The sequence below is a fragment of the Temnothorax curvispinosus genome, unplaced genomic scaffold (assembly GCF_003070985.1).
Source record: "Temnothorax curvispinosus isolate PA1 unplaced genomic scaffold, ASM307098v1 QBEX01004775.1, whole genome shotgun sequence".
Taxonomy (NCBI): Eukaryota; Metazoa; Arthropoda; class Insecta; order Hymenoptera; family Formicidae; genus Temnothorax; species Temnothorax curvispinosus.
Window position 1 is genome coordinate 1,177,451 of NW_020214555.1, and position 27,991 is coordinate 1,205,441.

The window sequence follows — 27,991 nt, forward strand, 5'->3', positions numbered from 1 at the left end:
AAACTGTTTTTTTTGCGATTTTTCCCAAAACGCAGCAAAAACGAGCAAATCTCTAAAGAATTTATTTTCTTAGTTTATCGATCCTCTACATACTTCCGAAGTTTTAATATTTAATTTCGGGACATCCTGTATAAATATTGATAAACGAATATAATCTGTTGCAATCCCGTTTCTGAATTATGACTCTAATAACTGACGAGATTGGACACTTTATCAATACGGACGAAACAAAATATCTCCCGGCTTTAAAATCGTATTCAATATATCTATGTAACCGCTTTTAGCTCGATGGGTGGCCCGTACCAACGTGTTTTGTTCATTTATTTATTTAGCGCGGAGATCAACTATCGGAAACATGATCGATTTGCCTTGGGTCTTGCTCCATTGTCTTCCGGCGCGTTCTATCTGATGCACGAATATTAATTCAATCGGATACAACGCCCTAGGCACGTTACACTCTTGGAGAGAAGTGTTACAGAAAGAAAAAAAAACACGAGCATTCGAACCTACTTCGAGGCTACGAAACATTATCCTAATTATCGTAAGACACAAAATTGTAAAAAAAAACTAGGACAAGCGACTGTATTATATATAAGTAATACCTATATAATATTTAAAAAACCATAAAATTTTTTTTACATAAACACAAATTGTGTTTTTAAGAAGCTACACGCACAAAATTTATATTCATAACATAATGTAATTATTCGATAATGACATTATTCGATGTTACATTATCGTTGATATAATACTGAAATTTGTCGAAATTTATATAAATATATTATTATTATATATAATAGTTATATAAATATATTTATAGAAATTTGTATAAATATATTACGCTTAAAACTATCTCCCGCTTGCAAATTTTCCTTGCAGAAATGATGCATATCGATCTTAGCTAAATAGCGGAGGATAAATTATGCAAACCCGAAATACGAAACGGAGCAATCCTCTCTAAATCGCATTTCCATAAAGAAAGTTATTACGATAGGGAACGCACCAGCCCTGTTGGACCACCATGGAAATTTTGGGTGGTCCCACGTAGCCGCACGGGGCGAACCCAATATTTAATAACAGGAGGTGCACCGAATTTGCACTGATACTTCTTAATGCTCGGCACGTTGCCGCGAGCTGCATTTTTCAGGGGCGACCGAAACCGCCTTCTCTCACTGCATCCGTCCCCCGTTGGTAACCTCGGCTTTTACACCTCCAGCCATTTCTTGCCCGATCTAATTTGTAACTGCATTCGTCGTACGGACTGGCTGGAAATTACTAGCGCGCACTCCGTACGATCGGTTTTTTATCGCCAGCGTTTACCCGCCAACTTATGTTGGTAAACCCGCTCTCCAGTCCGCGGCCACGCAAACATTGTGGCAGGCACTTCGTGCTACCTGGATCACCATCATGCCGTATGCACAGCATTCGAATAATTAACATGTAATAACTTAATGGACAGTGCCGTAAAACAAAGTGCGAGTTGCGTGGGTTTACGAGTACTTCGTGGTACATACGTAAGACGAGTTACACTTGCGATCCTCCTGACACATTTAGCTATTTGCAATTAAATCTCAATTTGAGATTTTTTCTACGCTGTAAACACTTTTAACAGATATCTCTCTCCACTTTCCTGTATTATTTGCGTGAAACATAGAAGGAATGGGTGAACTGATGGAAGTTTCATTTGAATTCCAATAAATTTCCAATGATTCATGCCGCTATATTTTTCTCGTATATGCGTATACATAAACCGGAATGTATAAAATACGACCGTGTGAAAATTCCTACATACCAGCTTATATACATATCCAATGCTTTACGAGTAGCCTCGTAAAGTAGGGTGTCGAAAACATCGTTAATGTAAAAATCTCCCAAACATACATATGTCGAAGACTCAATTCCATCTTTTCAGAACGTTATTAGAACACACGCGATGAAGCTTTTTCAGTCCGGAATATCACCCCGTCCGCGTAAACAGTGATTCACGTCGAATCTTATTGCGTTTTTACTGCAATAAGAGCGACAACGTACGATAATGTCTGTAACAAGCTTTGCGTAGCTGCGACGTAAAGAAATATTAATTATAAAGAATTGTATTTTACTTATTATATGCAAACACATACATATAACGTAATGGAACTCGAAAACTGGTGAGATTATTCAAGATAGCACTGGAGAACAAAAGGTTAATAAACACTCGAATCTGAAAAGATTGCGTCATTATGCGTCATTATCAAATAATTCGTAGAATGACAACATGAAAATGAGACAGATAAGAATGTGCGTAATTCAATTATCCGTCGTGTAAATGGAACGATTACTTGCCGGCGTAGTGAAATGAAAAAAATTTCCCTACCGCTATCGCAGATGGTCTAGTTTACAATAGTTAAGCCATCGGTTATCGGTTCACGAGCGTGTTACGAGTGAGATCCTTGAGTGCACGCCTGAAAATAGAATAAATAACGATGTCGACGACCCCAGGGGCTTTTATCACGGAATTTTCACAATCTCGTTACTCGCGGACGCTTACGCGGACAGACGAATTCTCTCGGCGGCGATCAGAGATGCGGCGGCGACCCTTGACCCGTCTCGCTCGTAAAGCCCGGACACTCGATTCCGAGAATCATCGAGGGCGATCGTGCATGTTCCGTACCGTGTAACAAGTGTATCCCTCTAAAATCCTGCCAAGGTTATCTTTATCGCTCTGTGAATACGATTCGCGTGCTTTAACGGTCGTAACGAATAATCGCAATTGAGTGATTCTCCACTCGTGGAAATTAATGCTTTCAGGTACATACATCTGCATGATCACGCATGATTTCAGACGCATAAAACTCGTATTAAGTAACTATTAAATGAATGGACATTTCAACATATAGATACGACTAAAGACACTATAAATGTAAACCAAAAAATCCCTTCAAAGTGGAGAACGGTAAATATTCTGACGAGATTTAGAAATTAGAGACCTGATTTTCGCAGGCGGCACCAGTCATATCTAGAAGCCAGATTCAGAGGAACCGCGAGCCCATTTTTAAACCGGAGACCCGGCTGACCTTTCGCCGACCCTGATTCCTTCGGGATCGTTAACGATAGCGCGGCACACACATCGCGATATATACCTGATATTACTTAAATTTATTGACGGTCTAATCCGCTTTCTGCGAGCCGAGATCAAAGCGTATGGCAGATCTTTTATAGTAAATCGTCGAGTCCTCACGCAGTTCTTATTCTGACATCTCGTAAAAGGCACAAGTTGAAACAACCCGCCATCACCTGGCTGCTTTGAATAACTGACAATGAAAAGAAATAAATTTTTCCATTATTACGATTTCATATTCCACCTTCATTTAAAATAATAAAAACATTCAACTGGAATACGTAGTAACAAATTTTTCATGACTGCATCTTGAAGAGTTTTTAAAAATTAAGTAATACTGATATCCCCCATGTACATGCGGTACATATGATTGTGCTACAAATGTATATATGCATGTATGAATTGCGGTCAAAATAAAAAATTGTCTACATTATTTATGAATATTGCTTTGCACGTTAATTTTCAATGATATATGCATCAGAAATTTCAAAACTTTTTTTTAACAAAAAGATGTAAGTAAAAAAATTTTTAGTTTTTGCTACTCTATCCTATCTATCAAATATTATATGGGCCTAGTTTCTATTTCTTATTCTTCTTAAACTAGACTATATATCTTCTTTTCATTTTTTCCTAAATGTTTTTGCTATATCGTTCACAATAATATGTGTAACCTGTGTAAATGTATACAAATATCTACGAGTATATCGAGTTCGGGTCCGTGGATACGTGGGTTTGCTAAACTCAAATGACTGTGCGGTCATTCCTGCGGAAAATTTTGAAACGGTTAATCTTTCATCGTTAGAGCCACATGTTGCACAATCCACGAAGGTTGCCAGGAACAAAGGAGCGTCTGTAAAATCCTGAACTACTGTCCGTTGGTTCAGTAACTCAAGCATGGTGCAAGCTTCGACGATCGCAGAAATGATTCTCCATTAGCGAAATAAATCCCTTTATAGAAGTCGACATCTCAATTGATAGCGATAGGAGCGGCCGGATCGCGATTGAAACACGATAAACACGGTAAACGTTTGCGTAACATTCGATTCATCAGTTACCGAGTAATGGGTTTTGTACGAGCTATTCATTTCAAAAGACAGCTTAATTCATTTGCGTTGAGATCTCATCTCGCTTCGTATATTTTCTCACTATCCGAAAATATTTAAAAAGGTCGACCGATCGCGGAATACTGGATAAAATAACATTCTATCTTTTTTTTCAACATTAAATTAATAGATTTAAATCTTTAGCGTTTAGAAATGGTATTTGATAACGTAAAGAAACATTTCTTCAGTTATCTCTCTTCAAAAAATAATGATAAATTTAAGATAGTTAAGTTGAAAACAAAAATATATCATAAATATTGAAAAATTTATTACTTTTCAAGTTTCACATAGCCTACGTAGCAGCAAATATGATTCTGCTTCTATTTTCTAAGTTTTTAATTTTAATTTCATCAACGTGATGTAGTTCACGTTCAGATTTCTGGAACGGCGATTATCCGTCGATAAAATGGAAGGCGTGTGCGTGAAATCGGGAGCCCGCCGAACAAAATACTCTCTAGATTCAGCGCACGCATTCGCGAGGATTGTTTCTGCTACGCGGCGCGACATCAAAGACTCCAGAATCTCCAGATGTTGCAGACGGCGATTAAGTAGGTCTCCGCTTTCTTTGAACTCGCGGATCGGCCAAGATGAGGCAGGAGAAGGTGCACGCTAAACACTATTAAGTGCACGTTGCACTATTAAACTTATATCCGAGAGAAAATCTGCCGAAAATTCACGAAGGCGTGTTGACTACCCGTAAGCAAAAGGGAGATCATTTCGCGGGTGAATTTTTATATATTGTCGATGCCTCCATCTTACTCCACATAAAAAAAAAAAAAATTTTTTCTCGTTAGATTTATATCAATCTCACGACGTCTCGCTTTCTCTTTCAATCCGCCGTAAACGACAAGAAATAATGGAAAAAATTGAAACCCATGTGTTAAGGCGATGTTCTGGTTTGATTGAAAGGTCATAAAAAAGGTATTTTTCAGGAATTTTTTATATGAAAACAAAAAAAAAAGAATAACACTAAACTTTGCATGTTTTTTTAGCCTTATTTTAAGAATATATATTTTTATTTTCTAAGCAACAAAAACGCTCTCCTTTCTTATGTTATATTCTAGTCAGTATAAAAACTTGCAAGAAAAAACGCATGTGGACAGTGTAAATGATTCTAGCTGTTCTAGGTATGTAAAACGCGAAAATAAATGTTCTTATTCAGAAGAAGTGTATAGCTATCGTCTGAACTAGAACCAAACCAATATTTCCATTCTAGACAAAATGGCGGCATTTTTATTAAAAATATTATTGTTGTTCTTCAAAATTTTGTTAGCATTTTATAAAAAAAAAAAAAAAAAATTTACACTCCTATACTGACCAGGGTATAAAACATAAAAGAGAAGAGCGATTTTGTTACTTAGAAAATAAAAATAAATTTAAAAAATAAGGCTAAAAGAACATGCAAAGTTTAACGTTACTTGCTTTCTACGTTTCTAAGAATTCCTTCAACCGTCGATTAAGTATTCTGTCTATATCTTTATTATATTCATCTATAATTTGCTTCTTATATGTCTATAATTATGATATATTTATATGTAATATTATTAATTTATACTACTTAAGTTTCTCTAAATCACGATGTATTATTACGTGCGCAGGATTACACCGATGACGACAATGGCGAGGAGGACGAGGTCGATACCTTCACCACGTCGTCGACTACTACCACAACTACGACGACCACGACGACGATGAGGCCGAAGACGTCACTCAACAACCAGCACTACGATTACAAGGACCCGAGGGCCTACGACAGCGGTACCGCGGCTCAGTACAACGGATATCAAGCGAAAAACGATTATCCGCCGATGTCTGCTCACAGCGTGCACAAGTGGCAGTCGCTCGGCACTCGCGAGGGCGTCAAAGAGACCAGGAGTAACATCCAACAGTTTAACAAAAACGGAAAAAGTGAGTACACTTCATACCGTCGAGTGCGTCTCGACGACTCTCACGAAGTTTTTCTTCCTACGACATCTTTATTATCGAAAAAAATGTGTGCGGGCGGTGAAGCGTATTAAAAGAGCAGTTTGTAAGCGATCGCGATCGCGATTCCTCGTAATCGGTTTATGCAAATGCGCGCGCGTAACGTCGTTCTGCATTTTCGCCCGCTGACCTGACTCAATTTAATTTTAGCCCGTCGGAGATGCGCGCGCGCGCATCCCGAAATAGTTATTAATCGTTATTGAAACCACGCTGGGTGGTCCCTTCCTGGTGGCGGTGTTCGATCAACGTTAATAACACAGTAATATTTCTCGTAACGTCGGAGATGCCGCGGTAATTATCGATGTACCTTTCATCGCGCGTGCGTGCGTCATACGCAAATGTTTGTGCAAAACCGCAGCGCGCTTATCCACCTACCTAATGCGCTACCACCGGGATCGCGGACGGATGTGCACGCGGACGTTCGTGTTCGCGGCAATCAGGCGTATACACGATGTAACAGCGATCTGCCGCAATTATGAAACCGAAGCGGCGGGCATAAATCAATTGGTAACCGCGATCGTGATCGGGACAATATGTATATCCGCGACTCGCGAAGGGGAGCACGTATCAGCGCGTATATTTCAAGATTGGCAATGTTACATTGTAATAGGAACGTAATATATCGCGCAGCCGAGCGTCCAGTTGGTGTAACGATGGTTTTTATAATTACCCGTCGCAACACGCAATAGATAAATTCGCCCCGTGCTATATTACGATTGCGGTACGACTCCCAGGCGCACGCCTCTATTTGTGCCCCGAGGCATTGCACCTTCTCCATCGATGCGATTGCACAAGTGCCATTCACATCTACATCCGAGAGGACAAGAGAAAGAGAGAGCCGATGGATATGATGACTCTTCCTTCTCATCGGCTTCTCTTATTAACGAGCGGACGACATGTATCATAAAAACAGCCACTATAAATATTTTCATACGTCGAAGAAAATAAGACAAATGTACACTGCTGTAATATTTCCTATATATTTTCTATGCTAATTCTTTTTTTTCTTCTAATTCTGTTTTCTTATCATTACGCGCGCTTCATAAATCTATTACATCGCGAGGCTATACAGTCTCCTCAAGTCCTTATTTATCGACTGCTTTTTGCCGTTAATTACATCCGATTGCGCGATCGCCTCTTCCTTCGCGATCGCCTTTCGAATCGAATCCCGACGCTCAACAACGCTCGGTCGTGGAGAACGGATTTCTACGAGAAACGTGCGATGGAGTTCGCAGGTTATTAATATGTAAATTAATAACGACGATTGTGTCCCGACCGCGTGCCCGTAGCGGTTGCGGCAATTTGCAGCCGCGTGAACTCCCGCGTCGCGTCGCGCGTGTAACGCATCAATGCGCGCGCGTGCGTGCCGCGGGATTGTCGGGCCTTGCTACATTAGCCCCCGTAGATTGAAATCGATTTATTATCACTCACCGAACAACAGCGATCCCGCCTCCACTTGCTCGACAAAATCCTTTATCTCTTCTGCACGATGTTACCTTCTCCCGTCTTCCATCCGGATATCTGTGGAATTTTATAATATACTAAATAAAATTTCTTTCATTTTTAATATTAAGCTATTAATAAAATAAAATTAAAGCTTAGAGCCACAATTAGGTGTTCATGTCAATGTATTTAATATGAATTAAAGTTCACGTTTCGCGGTCCGTATTCAGACTATTTTCAGTATAGTTCCAAATAAAACGGCAATTAAAAATTACAGAAGCACGCAAAAATGGTAAGTAAAAGTAGCGATATAAATGGTGTAAACTGTCACTATGTTGTTAATAACGGTCGAGGCACATATTTTGTTAAGCTATTAATTATTTTACAATTTTAATTATAAAGAATTATTAATTATGAACAATGTACATATGTGAGCGTTAAAATAAATGCATGGAATGCGTAAAGCTTTCGTGGAAAGCGTAGCGTCATGATATCACATTGATGACATCACATTCCGCTAACTCGCATAATCCTGCATATTTACGACATGATATATACTCGTTAAACATGCTACTGTGCCTTTCGTGGCACCAGTTGATCAAATACTTTCATGTTGAGTCAGAGTATAAATTTAACGTACAAAACTAGCTGAGTCGGCCACAGAAAGGAAGAGTAAATCATCGATAAGCTTGAATCCCGCAGTTTTCTACCTGCGTCAATAATAAATATGCATGGTATTGTGTATCATCGCGACGCGACGCGACGTTCCCCGGCTTAACTCGAGAAATTAGAGAATAATAGACGATCGAAGCTAATCCCTTTCTCTCATAATACATTCCGGAATACGTTTGAATATGGGATGTACGCGAGGTGAGAGCACATACTTCAGAATTCCTGATGGCCGTGCCTCCATTGTGAGCACTGCCGATGTGATCTCGTGCCGAGAGTAACGCCTCCAGACGGAAATTAGCATATCGCGATCGCCCCTCGAGATTAGGCAGGGGAAAAATTCCGCGAAAGTACACTTCCGAAATCTCCACCGAAATCATATCTAAGCCTGGTTTCTCATGCGCGCCGCGAAACGAACGTCGCCGTCGTTTCGAGAAAGTAGTTCAAGCCAGCAAATCTATCATTTAGCTTGTATATTTCCTCTAAAAAAATATCTTTCTAATAATATATGTAAGATCTGAATCGGTATCTCCTTATTGCTAAAACAATTCATATCTTTTTCTTTTGTATTTTCTCCATTGTCTGCTATGAAACGTCGACGATTTTGTAGTTTTCCAAAGTGATTGCGAGCTGGCGTATCAATATCGCAACCTTCCACGTGGTCAATTCCGCAACGACCGACAAATTAATCCGCCATCCGACATTTTAATGGGGGAATAAGTCGGCGCCGAGCATAAACAGTCGGTATTCGCAATAATTTTTTATTAGCAACGACATGGCGCCTCGGCTCGTCCGCGGTAGTCGTAAAACATGCGACCGACCGGCGAACTTGATCCGATTAACACCGTCGTTCGCGCACAACGCACAATCGTTTCGTCGCAGACGGTCCAGTAATTCAGAGTTACTATATCTCGCTCTATCTAAATATACCTCGCACTTCGTCATCCCGCTTCTTAATTCCGCAATAATCTTAGAAATAAAATAATTGCAAACACGGACGACGTTAAACGCAACGGAGTGGACACTAACTACTTTCTTTCCCCGGCGATCACTTAGCGATCGATCTCGTGACCTGCGATCTCGCGAATGTGGAGAGCGGCGCGAATCGCCATTCGCTTCCTTAAGTGGCGACAACATATGGTCTCTGAATTTCTTTCCGTACTATTGACATTTCTCCGCTTTTATTATTTGCGCTAGAATTTACCGATTTCCTGCCACAATGTAGTTTCTCCGTGGAGCGCTCAAGCGAATTATGCGGAGTGTCGGTGTCGCCGTAATTATCGACAGCACGTGAAACGCGCGTAGAAAGCGATTAGCTATCTCTGTGCTGAATCAATAGAAAGCTCTCATAACTTATGTCACTTGATGCAGGAGATGCATCTCCGCGCTCGCGGATCGAACTGGCCGTCTGACATCTTGATCTCGATCACGAATTCTCGCTTCTCTTCTCCATGTACTTACATATTATCGGAGAGCGAGCGCAACGGATTCGTCAATCTGATTGTAAGGAAGATCCGTTTAACGGAAAATCCGTTTCGATAAGACGAGCTTTTCTCTAATCTATGACTTATCCGCTCACGCCTTCCGTTTTATCGAGACAGTAATTAATGAGTTATATGGAGAGAGACATTATTACTTGTGGCTCGTTACAACATAGAGAATGCCGCTTCAACGCAATCTCTAAGTCTTTTTACGAAAGTTAATAACTTAAAGTCATGAGAATGGAAAGGTTTGAAGGTTTCAAAATTCGAAGATTTACGACCCGGAAAGTCGCAAGATCGAAAGAATCGTGAGGAAACATGTCGCAAATCAAATATCACTGCCGCGCGAGTAGGTGTAGCTACCGGCTTTCTAAGAGATAAACACAATTGTTACGCGCCGGGAATGAGGATTATAGCGTAAACCTCATTTTTTTTATTGGATTTGCGAAAGCGGGTTAGTTACGCCTGTCATTCTCATGATTACCACGATCCCACGGGATATTGTACTTTACCGGCGAATGTTTGCCCTAGGTGCTGAAATTCGAGAGGCTCTTCAGCACGCAATTAAAGTCAACAAGGAAGGCAGCTGCCAATGGCCACGCGCGAGAGTCATTCCGGTTCGTGACGTTTATCCGAGCCCATCGACCACCTACATTCCACACTGCGCCATATTGCACAGGTGCTCGGACGACACCGGATGCTGCAGATCGGAAGCGCTCACTTGTGTGCCGAAGCACTCTCACCGCGTCGAGCTTTCCTTCTACGTAAGTCCGTTACGTAATTTCTTTTATGAAAATATTCATTTTTTTCAGCTTTTCTTTTTTCTCGCTGTAATATGTTCATTTTCGTATCTAGATTCGACAAAATAAAATGTAAATAAATTTAACTCGCGAATAGTTATATAAGTAATAAAAATAGTTCATAAAAAATCATCAGTTTTTAATTAGGAAAAAAAAATAATCAAAACTAATTCTTACGAAAATATCATCAAAGAGCTGATACATAGCTTGTTCGTCGATGCATGACAAATTTCCAGCGTATATCTTTCACGCTCAATGCGGGGGAATTTTGCGAGACGCGTTGGAGGTATCAGGTATGCAAGGCCGCAATAATTATTAACTACCGCGACGCATAATTTGCCAAGATAACATATTAAGCGAATTAACGGCGCAGCCGTTAGCTGCGCGGACCGAATCGATTGAACGATAAACGATCTCGTAAATGTGGGCTCCCGCCGATGCCGGATAAATCGCCGGTAGAAAGAGGCGCGTCGGTGCCTCGCCGGGGCAACGAGATGGATGCATCGACGTAAGGAGGAAGACGTTATCCGGCGGGAGAAAGTACCATTAATCGTGTAAACTGAATTGCGGACAATTTATTATCGGGATATGTCTACCGAGAAAAGAGCCAACAATATACGGGACACGATTTACGGATCGTTACCGAGATATCGAACCGTGCAAATCCGTGTAAATTACCTCTCAGCTTTGGTCATGGCAATATTTTATACACTGCAGCTTTTATAAGCGCGAAACCCGCGAAACGCTCCATCGCGATAAACGACAACGACCGTTTACTTTTTTCTTTCTCCACTATGCACGCGGCTGCAGACGCGTTATAGCTGGTCTGGAATTGGATGCCTGCGCGAAATGGTTCTTTTACATAGAAATAATCGTGGTAATTGGTCCGGTTTTAAGTGGACGCATTAGTGTCACGGAAAACAAGTGGCATTACAGGGTGACCCGACGTATGTTGACTAATTGAATTATTTTTGCCTTTATCTGGCTACTCCATACGCAATCAGACACCGTAGTTGAACTGTAAACCGCGACGTAATAAACGATCGCGAATTCGACGCTCGATAACGATAGATAATAATTCGCGTGTAACACCGCGTACGGCGAGATTTTTTTAAAGCTCTGTGCTCCGGCAACGTTACATACATAACCTTAAAAGCAATGAAATATTAAAACCATAACTTATCTATATATAAATAAAATGTCTATATCACTTATAAAAATGTTAAAACTATAATTTATATATATATATATATATATATATATATATACAACAATGATAATTTGCGTATCACAGCGAGATTTTTTTCAAGATTCCTGCCGGCAACGTTACGCATATAAAAGCGGTAAAATATTAAAACTATAACTTATAAAGTATTTACATCACTTCTAAAAAAGCAAACCTCGTCTTAATAATAACGCGGGAATTGCGACATGTTTCTTCCCCTTCGACATTTCTTATAGGTACTACGTGCTGTCACGGTATAATTAAGACCGCGAAGAAACGAATGAATACGAATGTAGCGTGTCTGGTCGTGGGTTGTCAATATACGTCGACTTTCGAGCGCCGTCAGCTTAAGAACGCCGCTTAAGTCAATCGTAATTTGACGGATGACACGCGCCATCGTGGTTGGTGGTCCATCGCCGTCAGTTTAACGGGACAGCTATACTTATACGCGCGCGTTTATATGCACGGCAACGATATCTTGGAAAATTATTAGGTCTCCAGTCGTGATGCTGTATGTGATTATCAGCGTCGATACACCAAGCTTAATGTTCGCTCACAATCGCACGATCTTGCGCCGATGATGGATGAACGATCTCGTGATGAACAAATGAGATTTGTAGCGAGAATCGTCTTTACTTACGTGGGATCGGATTTCCATTGGGAATTAATATGATTTGGCAGAACAGAATTTCTCCGTAATTTTTTTTTCACCGCCGACGAGGATATTCTCAGCTTTAGACCTTCATTTGGCGAACCACGGTAGTCGTGATTATGCAACTGATCGCGTTTACAGGTTGAATTTAAACACGCTGCTTGTCTCGCAACCCGATACTTTGCGCAGCGCCGTTTCATCGCGCGCGATTATGGAGGACCCCCACGATCGGTTTTCACCTCGCCGCATGCACACCATTATTTTCGCGGCCGGCTTGACCTAACCCAATTCCAGGTTGCACCGGGTTGCAGAAATTTCGCGATGCACGCAAACCGATTGATTTTCAAGTATACCTTTATACCTTGTGAAACGCAAGCGTAATTATCAGTAATCATCACCTTTTCAATTAGAAACGCCGCCGAAACATAAATGCCGTTTAACAAGTTCGATCATCTTTGGATGATTACACCTCACATTGTGTAACAAATTTATCACTTTTCCGCGAATTTAATTTTAAAACGCATATACGCAAGCGCTATTTCGCGGTACAGTGACCGTAAGGCATTCGGGTCATAAATATGCAATTAAAAGCAAATACAACGAATCCGCTCCTCCCTCATTATACGCCCGCGACGCCAGCCAAGCCGGATTAATTACTCGCCGAAGCTTTCGTCGCAGAGTTGGCCGGCTCGAAGCCCACCATTGGTGTATTATTATCTCTGCGTAATGAATACATAATGTCATAACCGCGCGCGTATTGAGTGTACCATAAGTCACCTCGAGATTGCCAAGTCGAACGAATCGAAGAAGGGGTGGAGGCAGGCAATTAACGGTTTATGACGTTTTCATTAAAAATTAACGAAATGGCCGAATGTCTTCCGATGAAAACCCACGCGCCTGACTACCGCGCGATAAGAACGATAAAACATCGCGGAGTATAAAGCGTCCCTTAAAGTCAATGTACTACACCTCGCATAAAATACGTATCGGTGACCAATGTCTTTTTTTTATATACGTATCGCTATACGTATCGCGCGATCGGTGTGAGTCGCGCTTAATTAATTGCGCTTCGAACACCCGTACGGAACCGCATTGGAATGCAAAAGAAAATCGAAAGTGAATAAGAGACTCCGGCGCACGGGAGAATATTGACCCTTGATCTCTCTTTTCGATTAATTGCGAGCAGAAGATTTCCCCATTCCTCTGACTTTCTCTAGAACCTGGTGATTTGTGAGTATGTTAATATCGCACACTCATTATTCCCGCATTAAGTTGTTACAAGAGACTAATTCACGGTCCACACGAATTCGTTCCGTAATACCATGTTTCTATCGATTATCGGCGGTCTTACGACGATTATAGGAATCACGCGACTACGGATCTTCATCCCACGCATCAACGTTTCAATGACCCCCGCATGGAATACAAATCCTCTGCTACTGAACTTAATGAATCAATTAATCCGGGTGATAAATGCGTCCCATTTATATCGGCCGCAGAGCGAACGACAGCAAGTGCAGCACACCGTGGGATATTAATCGTTTCTTATCTGTGTGCGAGAGATATTTGACACGTAAAAAAGAGACATGTGTCTAATGGAAGACAGCGGACGATTGTATTCTAGAAAGATTTGTGGACGAAGCAGAACGAAGAAAAATCAATTCTTGATTATATCTTATCGGGCAGAGATATAACTTTATACGAACGCGTTTGATAATACTCCAAAGTAGTTTAATAGTTAGTTTTCCACTTTGAACGTAGTAGATATTCTTGAACATATCTGTTTATATATATTGAATTATTTCGACAATAAAATGATATAAAAGCATATATCAATAAGATTAATGATTAATGTAATTACTTCGGAGAAACAGATTTTCTGTTGCAATTATTATCGGTTGATTAAAGAAAAAATTCTCAACAATTTTATTCGCTCATCAATTCCGTACGCAATGATGTGCAACCGTCATTTTACGGTCGACAATTAGTCTCGTCTTTTAGTTACCTCCCGTACCCGTCAAGCAACAATAGCCACGTATAACGTTCTGAGAGAACGACGACGCGACGAGGGGTTGTGGTCAATTGCCATCGACCATTGCTTCGAAGACGTTTAAAGTCTTTAAGTCGCCACAGCCCATACTAATTTCCTCCTCGTAAAAATTAAGATGTGAAACGATCGTGAGAAATTACATGGGTTGGTCGGTTAAAGCGAAAGTTGGCCGCATGATTTCGTGAATTTTAATTCGTAAATTTAAATAAATGCAGAAAACTGAAACTGAAAAAACTAGTCTGGCTGTACGAATCTTGGCTTATCAATTTTCATTGAAGATTTTAGATTTTGCAATTAAAAATAAAAATAGTATAAATCGATATGTTCCGAGTCGAACTTTGCAAAATCCCGAAAATATCTCCAACGTAACGGCAAAATTAATAAAACAGACAAATCTTGTTTTACAGAAATATCGGATATCTTTTATTAAAGATGAGCCTAATTTTTTTTAACGATACTCTCGTTTGAGAACAAAAATCGGTGCGATATAAATTCCAATGAGCACGTAATTGCCGATACCGAGGTGCAATAACGCCGCGAGTATAATTTGCATTTTCCAGCCGCAATTACCAGTTTTGCCACGTAACATTAGCATAAGTTCTTGCCGATCGTTGTGAGAAACGATAGCGGGTTAAGAACGAGGAAACATTTATTAGGATGCAATCATATCACGTGTTTTTTGGGAGTATTAAATTGATAGGGGCTTCTCTGTGATTTAGCTGAATAAAAAATTCAACTGAAGAGAGATAAGTAAGAGTTAAAACTGCTTCTAATTCAATGCATCTAATTCAATCGTACTTTTCTACTGACTAACTTCTGGTCTCTGTATCATATTCGCATATCTCATGTCTCTCGGAAAACACAAACAATCTACGCTGCCGATCAATCGACACTTTCAGTGGAGTCGCGTCGCATCATTCGTATAAAGATGCATGTCTGGAACTGCGGCAGTCTGTTGCTCTCGAGGGTCGCAGACCTCGCGGCGGAGCGTGCAAAAAAGTCGCAATTGCAAGGGACGCAGGAGCGCCGCGACGAGTGACAAGAGGCGACGGGATAAATTTATGGGTGGGACGTTGCGAAATCGACAAGCACGAATATATCCGCTCTCACGAACGGGAATGGATTAAGAGCGAACGCCGAGAGAGGACTGTCGCGCTTACGTCGTCTCGAAGGAAGGAACAAGGAGGAAGAAAAGCACGCCAAACACCTTGTCCTTAATCGAGCAAAAACCAACGGACTTTAGTCCTTACTCGGGCAAAGCCGCGTGAGAAGAATTGATGGAGTCATAAAACTATGTTACCAGCTTGTGACTACATGATCGTGTACAATTCGGACATTCTTTCAAGAAACATGTATATACTACTGGCTACGATAATTTGTGCTAATGCCTATAAAGTAAAGGAACGAGTACATACGCGAACAATTGAAACCAATTATGTTTAGTGATATCATATCTAATGACACACGTTTGTATGGCAAGTAACGCAAGCAATCTAGTCTGTAATATTACAAGAGACGGGAAAACGTTTAATTATGCGACTAAGCGGTAGACGCGTGTACTTTCCTCCGTATCCTTTATCTCGCTACAGATCGCTCGACGTATCGTTGTCCGGGTTGTCCCACGCACCCACACTCGACGGCCAACCGGCCAATCGAGAGCACTGATTGTGATAAATGTACAGGTTCGGGAACCAGGGGTCACAACTGAGAATGAGATAAATTTAATGGGATATGTCGCCTTCTTTTATCCGCGAACCGATAAAGCATTATAGAATGCGCGCAATTTCGTTGCGACATCGAGAGGGCAATATGTCCACCATAAATTCTCGGGCGTATGTCTCTGCCAATGTTATCAGAGGAATTAATATCCGAGACATACCGAACGCCTCCTGACAGCACGTACAAACTGCAAACTTCGTCGTTATCTTCCATAACTTATCGAGTACGATAAACGATCTCTCTAAGACGTATAAGCGAACGTTATAAGAAAGCGTGCTGATATTTATGCCGTAACGCGATCCAATAATTAAATGGTTTGATCAGTTTAATAGTATGAAGCATCGCTAACATTAATATTTATTAATACGTGTTGGCGTTTATAAAACGCGACACACACCCGTTATCTATGGAGAATATAACAAATAAAATACGAATTTCAAGTTCTTTTTCTATGTTGTTTTCGGATATTAGGGAATATTTTATTTTATCGAATATTTGTGACGTGCTAAGATATTAAATAAATATTAATAAAGTTTATGATACACCGTTAAATTCGTGGTGTCAAATTATACTTAGTTTGTCATTTTTAACCATTCCTATAGGTCCTCCTCAATATATCGTTAATTTAACATCTTAACTAAACTAATGGTGTTAAAATAATACTGTTTTGTGTTAAAATAATAAATTTTGACACACATGATTGTTAAAAATAACAAAATGCTATTTAACTCAAGGTACCAATTTAAATTTCACTTTTAATATTTAACAGTGTATCAACTTATAATTTGTAATATGAAACCTTTCTCGAGCTAGAGAGGCAACCCTATTTACTTCTTGCGAGCCCCGTGATGCCAATAAACAGCATCAAACACCGTAAGTTTAGAGACAAGACATTTCACAAGAGGCCGTTTCTTGTCCCACTGACGAGAGTGACGACGTGGCACCCTCCCTCGCTTTACGTCACTCAAAGAACAGCCGTCGCGACGCCGCGCTCCAGTTATCCTCTATTATTATATCGCGCAACTTCTCTTAATAGCCAGCTGTCGATGCGAGATTAAATTGCGCCCGTCCTCGCGCACTTTTCATCTCTTTGTACCCCGTGGTACGAGTCTCTCTTTTGGACGGATGAGCTTGATTCTAGACAGTCTGATACTGGTAGGTACTTCTAACTTGGTCTACTCGACACGTCGAGTGAGTCAGTTCCCAGCCAAGCCACACTTGGCCGGGTATCAAATTCGTCGCAGACGCTGTAGTCGACGTGCAGTCGCGAGCATCGCGACGGGCATGTGCATGCTTGATCCACCGACACCCGGACACAAAGTGCGACGCCGTAGGTGTACGCGAACCTACGTTATATAAATACCGTGACTTCCGCGATACCGAAATACCTCTGATTTATGGAGTCCCGCTGGATCATCAAGTCGCGCTTACGCGCACTCATGCTCTGGGCAACTGGGTTAATGCCCGTCGATCGTTAAAGTACTTTAGGGAGATCCGTTTGATGAATGATGGGCTCGTCAACAGGACCGTCTTTATGAGCGAGAGGCCAGTATGCCGAAAGCAGAGTAGCTAATCGTTAATGGTCTCCATTCTCGTCGCGCATGACGATATCGTAAACGTAACGAGAAGCTAATAAAACTCATATATTTCTCAGTGCGTCAAATTTACATGTCTCACGAAAACGTCCTAGCTATAACGTCAGCAACGTAAACATCGGCCAGCTTTTACTCGAATTGAAATCTTGCCCTTCCGCCGAACCCTCCTTCCGTTCTACCTTTGGTAAAGAAAAAAAAATTTCGGAATGGTCGTTAATGGGCACCTACGTGATGGTCGGCGCACACGAAATTAAAGAAGCAACCCGGCGCAACTAAGGCCCCTCGCATTTCACGACGTTTAATAACGCCAGCACTCGACCGGCGCTCGCACAATCTTTGCAATTCGCGACTGGTCGAATAACGTTGCACAAGGATAAAAGCGCTTCCCCAAAGTTCGGGCAACCGGATACACTTTCCGTCAGGATAATCCCACGCTAATACGCCTGCTTTCCTGGAATCGCTCGTGCTGCGGCAAAACGGCTCGGCAGAAAAAGGGACAGAGCGTATAACGATCGTCGTGTCGTGGTTGCAAGCGTTTTGCTCGCTGCTTCAGAAGAAATGCGAACGCGAATAGTAAATTAAGTATCTGGTGATACATTATACATGAATATAACGTGGCGTTTCATCGAATTCCACCTGCGTGCGGTATATGAGTATGACAAACACTAAAGGAGCAGAAATATAAAAAAAAACGAGGTCGGGGAACGAGTGGCGCAATCAGGTTAGTAAAGTTATAAATTACTAGAAAATTACATACCGTGCAGCGTGTAATGATTCTCCTTTAATGATCTATTAGAAAGGAAAACAGATCATGTCGAAATACGAAGGAAATACGGAACCGGATGAACGGAATGGTATTTTTGGATTCTCATTATAACGTACTACCAGATAAGACGTCTCTTCATCCCAGCTCGTCGTAAGCGGTTCAACGCGGTGAAAGGTGTGAATTCTGCATTAGACATCCATAGATAGAACCTAACGCGGCAGTTCATTGCACATCGGCCGGATCTAGCGGATATTGCCTCGGCGATTACGTTTTCAGAAGGATTACCTCGTTTTCCGCGATTTGTGTAAATTAACGTCACTTGTGCATAAACGATCGCAACACGAAATATCGCATTTCAGGAAAAGTGTTTGCTTCTTTATCATTATTAGAATATTCATTCAATTACAGCAACGTCGTTTCTTTCATAAACTTGACAAATCGGAAAGAATTTAATTGACACGATTTCAGTTTTGGATACTAATTGAAGAAAATTAAAGAATATATATTTTTATTTTTTTATTTCATTTATGTTCTGTAATGACGTTCGCCTGCTTAACGAATTGTAGGATAGAATAATTCAAAACGAAATAGTAGATGCATCTTAAAAGGCGCTTTTAGGGATTTGAGATGACCTGAATCTTCCGACACCGGTCCTATTTATGCATCCGTGCCATTAGTTATCGCAAAAGGGCTCAAAGTGCTGCATAGATGCCTTTTCATAGAGACCTTTCCTCGGAGTGTTCTGAAATGTTGCTGCATCAAAGAAAGAGGCAAAGCGGCCCGAAGCTATCTTTAGTAATCCCGGATTACCACAGGAGAGCGTATTTCCGAGCCTGATATTCAACTGTGCAAACACAAACGTTAGAACTTTCGGGCTTTAATGCATATGTCAATGAGGACAGTTAAACTATCATCAGTAACAAGCGCAAACAGAGGTTTCACGGTTTCCACGAGTGCCTACGAGCGCTGCACAAAGGGACAGATAATATCGGGTGGAATTTGACGAGGGTGGCAGCTGCAACGGAAAAGGCTGTGCCGAATCTTTGCCAAGAATTATATACCGCTGGCCGATGGCAACGCGCTCGCGCTTGTCGGAGCGAGCAACAAGAGGAGAACAAACGCCTCTTTCGCCATTGTTTTATCCTTCTTGTATTCATAAATGTGCTTACACGTTCCCGGCGGCTGCTGGATGGCGTGGCGTCGCGTCGTCGAAAATGCACGCGCAACGGCGCGAAACCGAGCCGAGACTGATTGATCGAACGCGCCCGCGCGACGCGCGCGAATAATGAAATAAACAAACAGAAGTAGTAATAAAATGACTGTACGACACGTTGTAGCAAGATTCTGAGAATCGTCACCTGTGCGTTTTCCAGATAGATCGAGAAAGCGAGCCCGCGACACCGTGTTTAGCATCGCAAAGAAACTATCGTGACTGACACACTTGAGTCATGCATATCATATGTTGCATACAACCGAGGCGTGAACCGCGCCTAACTGTCATAGAATTAAAGCGTACGTTGTAGATATGCGAGAACATCTAATTTTCACGCAAGCTGTGAGCTGTGAGACAAGGGACTTGGAGAACGATATTATCGAACGCTGTGGCACGAGATTGAAAATACGCAATCGGATTTCACAAATTGAAAAATTTAACTCGTAAAAAGCTGTGGAAAATAATTGCAAGTTTCATTATGTTTTTTATTTTTTCTGTCACGGTGAAAAGACGTTTTCATTTGGAGATCCGAGGCGCGGGAGACGACGCGGGGCAGATTCGTGGCAGTAAGGCGTCACGATGGGAAGAGAGACAAGAAGAAGACGGATGTTACATTCTCACGGAATGTGGTAGATCCCAATCTGGAGCGGCGGAGAGACGCGGTTATCATTTTTAATGGTTTTCTCGAGTCGCCACCAGAATTATCCGGCCACCCTCGTTACATTTCTGAGTAGCCGGGAAAGGAGACCCCACGCAAGATTAACGATGCACCCGGTCCGCGCAAGGTGAATGGGACGTTGCGTCAGCCGTCCGTACATGCCCATCATTTTAATGGGACCATCACGTCGACGTGGGTCCTGTCTCGGAATTACACTTGACTGAGTGGCCTGTCTCGCTCTGACAGGTGTCGGCGAAAATATCAGTCCACCGACGGGATACGCGCTCTTATCGCGCTAAGCCTCTCAGTGAAATTACTTGAAAAACTATTTAAGTGTTTGCGCAATTAACGCAATCTCGAACAAAACTGTCTCGTATGAAGCAGAAAAATAAAACGGCGACCATTAAAGTTCTCCACGGAAACCTTTTACCGCAATTTGCCGAATAATGATTATAATTAAAACCTTCCAAGATATCCGCAATGGCATTGAACTATTGAGATACTTTCACGCGGTAACAACTATAATCGCGACTTTGATTGAGCACCGGCGTTGTAATTGCTCATGTTATATTATTCACTAATGTAAACCTGTTTTAATCATGTGAGCCTAGTACCTAATACGTAATTTTAATAATAAATATAAGCTAATATGTAAATACGACTAAATATTTTTTTATCTTAAAAACAAATTTTTAAACTACTGTCATCTCGTAATATCCGTGTCTACCGCGATTATTATTAAACCGCTCTGAAATAGTGCGTGTCAAGTGAGAGACTTACAAGATCGATCTCGATGGAGGTTGTGTGACGGAAAGCGAGCAAGAGATAGATGGCAGAAAGAAGAAATCGAGTCACGACTTCCTTTTCCGTTGGGGCCGTAGGGCCTCGCCTACTCGCGCTGACCCCGCAGGGTCAGCTGTCAGATATCGATAGTCCCGCCTCGTACATGCCAGACATGCTCTCTCATGCTAAGCACCGTGTTATTTCTATTTTTGCACCGAGACGTACCTAGAGAACGTGCGTGCGCACGTCGCCGTCGCACACGCGTGTGCGTGCGTGCACCACACGTACATTCTCCTCCGCAGGAAACGTCTGATCCGTCTTTTAGATTGCGAACGAACGCGATGGCGCTGGTCCCATCAGATATTCGCCAGTCAATGAAAACTAAACGATCGCTCTCTATAGTTGTACCGCCGGGAGTGAGATAACCGTGGCGATAGAGACTAACTTAGCACGTGTTAACTCAGTAAACTGATGCGTACAAAACATCATGATATATTTAACAATTCAAAAGTACTTTTCATACCTAACTTAGATGTGATATGAGTATTTATAGAATACTATTTTGATGGCGAAAGTGATAAAATAGCAGAGATTTCACGCAAGACTATCACCGTCTCGCTAGTCGTCTTCCTCGCCTCATGACTTGAGTAGATAATATAGTGGCTGACTATACGACGTCATACGACGATCATCACCGTCGTGCAACCTTCAGGCAATATTCAACATCCGTTCGAGGGTCAAGATTGTACTCCGTAATTGGCATTGACTGACAAGTTTATATCTATGTTAAAATGCTCGGAATGTGAGTCTCAAGAAATTAACTCGAGGTTGTCACTTAAATCCATGTGATTGTCTATTTTTGTCTTCGCACAAACCAAAGCTCTTTTGCAAATATGTTATATTGAATTTTTTTATTGATTAATAAATTAGTGATAAAAATGTATTTTTTAATTCTCTTTGCTTCCTATTTGCTCAAAATTAAACAATATTACGAATATAGCTATACTTTACGAATATACCTATACTTTAGGATGTAGGTATCTACACTTTATCACGATATGAGATTTCTTCCGAGAAGTAACATTAGCTTCAGTGAACGCAGCAAGATAAATTACATTCTATCAGATAAAGTCTAAAACTGCTAAAAAGCACTCGATACAATGTACACAATTTTAAAATTTAATTTGTCATGAGATTCCAAAGACATACTTCTTGTATAAAAAAAGATAATAAAAGAATATTTTAATAAAAAAATAAATTTTTTTGACTTGCATAAATATTGTAAAATATAACAATTATATAAAGAATTCAAAGTGTGTATAGTACAACGTAAGATAATTATGAAAATATTTTTAACCATCTTTACGATTTTGATCATCTTTATATAACTACTTTAAATTGAAGATTATTTATTTTTATCGTCTGTGCTCAACATTCCTATATACCCAACCGGGTACCCAACTCAATATGTCCTCACATAAATACAGAAAATTTAAAATATACGTTTTATAGACACGTCATTCAACCGCAATGTCCAGAACTCAGTTGATGAAGAATCTCAATTGGAAATCACATCGCTGGGTAACGACCCATCAATTAACCCTAATGACTACAGAGGCGCCGCGCGGCTATCGCTTTTTCAAGGCGCTTTTGCGGGAAATCGCGCGGCTCGATCGCGCAGATTCACAGTACAATACACAAAACTAATTGTAAGATAGCAAAACAAATATGACAGTTACTTTTATTTGCGGATGATTCCTCAAGAGTAGAAACTCCTTGGAATCTTAACGTCTCGTGACAAAAATTTAGTAGCAACTATATTAAATATTACATATCGGTGCATCTTGCGTGAATTGTTAGTTTAATTGTATACAGAGAGATTTGAACTGTACGCCGCGTCGCGGACCTTTTATTATACATCGCCAAAATCGTGACTAAATAGTTCGCGCAAAGACGTTCGAGCTCAACTGACACACAGATCGGTTGCTTTTTACCCGGCCACTTCAGGATTCGTTATCGAAACGAGAGAAAAATTGACTGATTGTCTCATGTAATTCCCTCGCGTACATCCCTTTCGCGGACGTCCGACCGTCGTCGGGCGACCACCTGCGCAGATTGGACATCCTGCGTAGGTACTCGTGTAGCTCGTAATTTACCGTCAGATTCCTACCTTACAGTGGTTCTCAGCACGCGCGTCTGGATCACGCACGTGCGGTTTACGATTTGCATTTTACGATTCGATTGTTAATGGCACGAGCCGAGAGTGTAGCAGTCGTGTACTTAACGTTCGTGATGTCGTGCGAACGTAAAATATTTTACAGAATCAAAAATAAGTCATTCCAGAATAACGATATACAAAATCGCGTTTATATAATAAGAAACGTTCATACGTTCGCTCAGACAGAGAGGAGAATATATTAAGTTACGTAAAATGGCAAATGGCACGGCTCTTGCAAAGAGATTCCTAAGGTAGACGCGCCTGTAAAATCGTCGTAATGGTCGCTCTTTCAAAGGCGCGCGTGCACGTGAAGTGTTTTATGAATAAACCATAATGAATGGAGCCCTACGAGTAGTCGGTCATACAAGTATCCCAGAATGCGCTAAATGGTCATTTCAGCGTAACCTCTGCCCAGTACACATTATTTGCATGAGTTACGGGGCATCGATGAAGTAAATCTTGCCGATAATCATTGAAAAACGTTTTAAAATTTCAAATAATCGACTGATCGTTCCTCATGGATCGGGCCACTCCTACCGAGAACCTTTCTGTCTCTCGCGAGTAAGTTCTTCGAACTTGAAAGATAGCTCGGCACCCCCCTTCCTTTTGTACTTGCAGAATATATATCTCGAAGCGGAGGAGGCATATACGATCTTCCTCATATAATTTCAGAGCCGCTTGGCAATCTTGCGTATGCCGTTCAATGAGAAATGTAACTTGACTCTAAGAGCCCATTAAAGTCGCATTACGACCGCATTATGATTGCGACGGAAAATATGTTTAAACCTGCGTACAATATTTCACTTATACGTACCATCCATGATCGCGCTTATACTTTGCGCTTTGGCGCTTCGGCGTACATCCCATTACTAAGCACGCTACATTATGCAGGAGGTTGAACTTTTACTGTGTTACGACGTGGGAAGAACATTTTACTTCACGCCCACCAAAAATATCTCGATTATTGCGAGACCTATTCACATGAAATTTTCTGAAGCGTCGCGAATCCGCATAAAGAAGGCACGTGGTCATCTAGCAAAAAGTTCTAGACGCAGATCTGCATACAATGAAGGGGAACGAATATTCGCGCGTGTATTTTTGCGGCGTCATCTCTCGCTAGAGAATACGCGAAAGCATCAGTAATATAGGAGAACGATAAATTTCGCGTTTTAAAACGTACACGTCGTTCATTTCGCGCCGTCGTTTCGACGCTCGAAACAAGAGAGACGGCACACCCGGCAGCTTCGTGCGGGGTGCATTCATAATTCAGGGAGAACATTCACGTTGTAATTCGAGTGTCATATCTTACGGGAACCGAAGACAGCGAACCTCCGTTCCACAAATCAGCTATTTAGAAGCGGGACAAGCTCCTCGGGGCGAGTTAAATTGGGATCTCTAACGCGCGGCTGCAATCGCTTTAGGACCGGTTATACATAACAACATTGTTTAAAATTATCCTCGGCTCAGCGAAGTAAATTCTCTCTTCCTATATTAACATCGCATGTATATGAGGTCAGTTTATACTTGATTCATCAAATCGAACGAGTCTCTTTATTGGTTAACGGTCATTTAAAATTAGCCTTGATCTATTAAACGAAAAACGCGTCAAGATTAATCAATAAAACGGACACCAGATATGTCAAGACATATTGGATGCTTCCTTGCGTCGGGGAATGGCCCTCAAGCTCGAGGCTCACGTATACCGAGTTACGCTTACACGTAACATCGTGCTGGCCAACGTACTAACCGCTGGTCAATAAAGGGAACTAACCTTGGATAACCTCCGCTTACGTTAAACTCGCCGCGTACATTCTTTAAAGCTTGATTATTCCTCGAGTTAAGTTGCCACTGGAACGGTTACATTACCGGTCTGTGTACCACCGAGACCTTACGTCTCTTTCCTTCATGTCGGCAACACAATATTCAGCTCGGCACGCGCATGTATTAAGCGGTAGCAAAGTACAACAACGATAATAATATATAATGATGAAATTGAGCCGCAAAGCGCAAAATGCAACAAATACTCGTGGAGAAATTTTATAATAACATATTTCTCGATAATCTAGAAAATCTTAATTATACACTATTAAATTCGTAGTGTCAGATTATGCTTAATTTGAGCTATTTTTTAAACCATTTCTATAGGTCGCCACGTCGTTACTGCTCCTATATTCAATATGTCGTTAATTTAACTAAAACAATGTTAATTTAACTAAACCAGTTTTGTGTTAAAATAATAAATTTCGACACACATGGTAGTTAAAAATAACAAAATGTTATTTAACTCAAGGTATTGGTTTAAATATCATTATGTAACACGTGCATGGAAAGTGGCCCATTACGCACGCTACGCGTGCGTGATAGACCACTTTTCACGCACTTTGCAACATAAAATAAGGTGTGCAAGCCGTGCGTAAAGATGAAAATTCACGGGTGCGGAGTTGACGCACGAGCCGAAGGCGAGTGCGGTCACCGCACCCGGGAATTTTCATCTTACAGCACTTGTTACACAAATAACTATTCTTTAATTGAGAAAAAAGTTAACTTGACTAAATGCATTCAACTGATTATCATTTTTCATGTTAGATTTAATATGTCATATTTAATTTAAATACTTAAATTAATTTTTCTCAGTGTATTTAACAATGTAATTACATAGTTAGTTGCTTTGTTACAAACTATCTGAGAAGTCATAATTTCCCAAAGATCTTCAGATATATTTTATGTACTTTGAAAAAGAAAACACATAAACGGAAATACCTATTCGCACAAAAAGATATGGATTACGTTTAACGACGTAACTGGATGATAAAGCAGTTTGAGAGATGTCTCGCAATTTAACGCGGATTATATGTAGACTTATCTGAGCTCGCGGGAGCTCGGCGACAACGGGTCGTTTTACCAGACGCGAGGCCGCGGATGAAAACTGCAAATGGCAAAACTTTCGTGCCGACGACTCACGTAATGTCGCGTGCACCGCAATCTTAAGCTCCGTGCAAGTGCATCGGCGCGCCGCCGTGTGCATACGAACATTACGAACATACCGAACGCGTCCTCGAGCGAAAGAGGAAGTCGTAGCTTCGTTTCGCCGCGTCACCCAGACCGATATACGTTTCTTTATCTTACGTCATTCTTCATTGGCGAACTTTCGCAAAGGCGGTCGCGACGCGGTTTTCGCATTCTAAACACCCCGTCAATGTTCCCTGGAAAGAGTACTTCCGCTTCGCTTCGACGTCTGCATATTTATCTGTCGTATTACCACATGACTGTATCTATCCGGCTCAACTACCGTCCTATAGAAAAAGTAAAAGACTGTCGAAACTTCCGGCACGTTGACAGTTTCTTTCTCTATCTCCCTTTTATAAAATTCCCGGGATAATTTCATCGATGGAAATTTATATGTTTAAACTACGCTACGAGGAACTCTTCTATTTCTCTTTCCTCACTTTTCTGTGTCACAACTCAAGACGACCGATGTACGATCGCTGTCCTACTCTCGGGTATTTAACCCGCTGCTGTCGAGTTTTTTCCTAATGCAGCAAGCCGTATATTATTTACCGTGTCACGCGCGAGAGGCAGGACGCGCGCGTATATGCATTAAATTGCGATGATTGAATCGTTGACCCGGCAATTATTCGATAGCGACGACGGCTTGCGGCAGGTGCTTGACAAGCCGCAACGACCGCTCAATCTAATCCTCGATGGATTAGCTCTAATTCGACCGTGCGATCGAGCGATACCGACCACCGCGTTGGTACGCTAATTAGATCGTTGTCGGGCAGTTTATATCGGGGCTCTTCAATTAGACTCTCGTTTCCAGCTAATTGCACGCCGGCCCCTCGGAACCGCTGCCGATCGGCGTTCCTTAATCGGGAACGATCCGAATGTTAATGGACTCGCGGAAGTCGGGGTTTCGGACGACCGTGCCCGCCTTCCTCGTTTCTTTATTGGTCTTTTGCTGTCGTGTTAACGCGAAACCGACCGACCGGGCCGGGCCGACCGGTGCACGTGCTCGCAATCCTTTCTCGCGTTCGCTCGCTCGAAACGCACACCTTCTCTCGTATTTTCTTCCCTCCCACAGCAACTTCTTTCAACACCGCCCAATTAAAAAATCTCGTTTATCTTTTTATTCCCTCGCAATATTAATTTTGCTCTTGTTCGACGTCCGCCTCATGAATTTCTATCGTCACTATACCGTTACTCCTCCGTTCGCCATTAGTACGCCTTTGTCCGACCTGATTTTTTTTCGTCGCGACGTCGATCCGCCCGACAAATTAATGCTCCTGTTAAGGATTTCCTATTAGTAAATTGACCGCTGATTTGCGATTATGATGCTGAGTTTTTGTAAGAAAAGTGGTCGATAAATCAATGGGTAACCGTAACGACATCAACAAGAAATTTTTAACAATGAATATCGATTGCCCGAGGAGCTCTTCAGAAAAAATATAAATTACAAGTAAGCGATCTGCACTGCAACAGCGCAATTGTGGTAATGATACTTGCGCCTTAAATATCGCGCCTGCATTCTCGTTC

At 41.4% G+C, this 27,991-nt stretch overlaps 1 protein-coding gene across 1 annotated transcript in view; it reads left to right on the forward strand.

Moving 5' to 3' along the window:
• The window catches only part of LOC112454046, an 86,497-nt gene that overhangs the window by 33,905 nt on the left and 24,601 nt on the right, over window positions 1–27,991 (forward strand). The window contains exons 2-3 of the mRNA XM_025015225.1: window positions 5,802–6,111; window positions 10,311–10,543. Of these exons, the coding sequence (XP_024870993.1) occupies window positions 5,802–6,111; window positions 10,311–10,543 (543 nt within the window). The remainder of the gene's footprint in view (window positions 1–5,801; window positions 6,112–10,310; window positions 10,544–27,991) is intronic.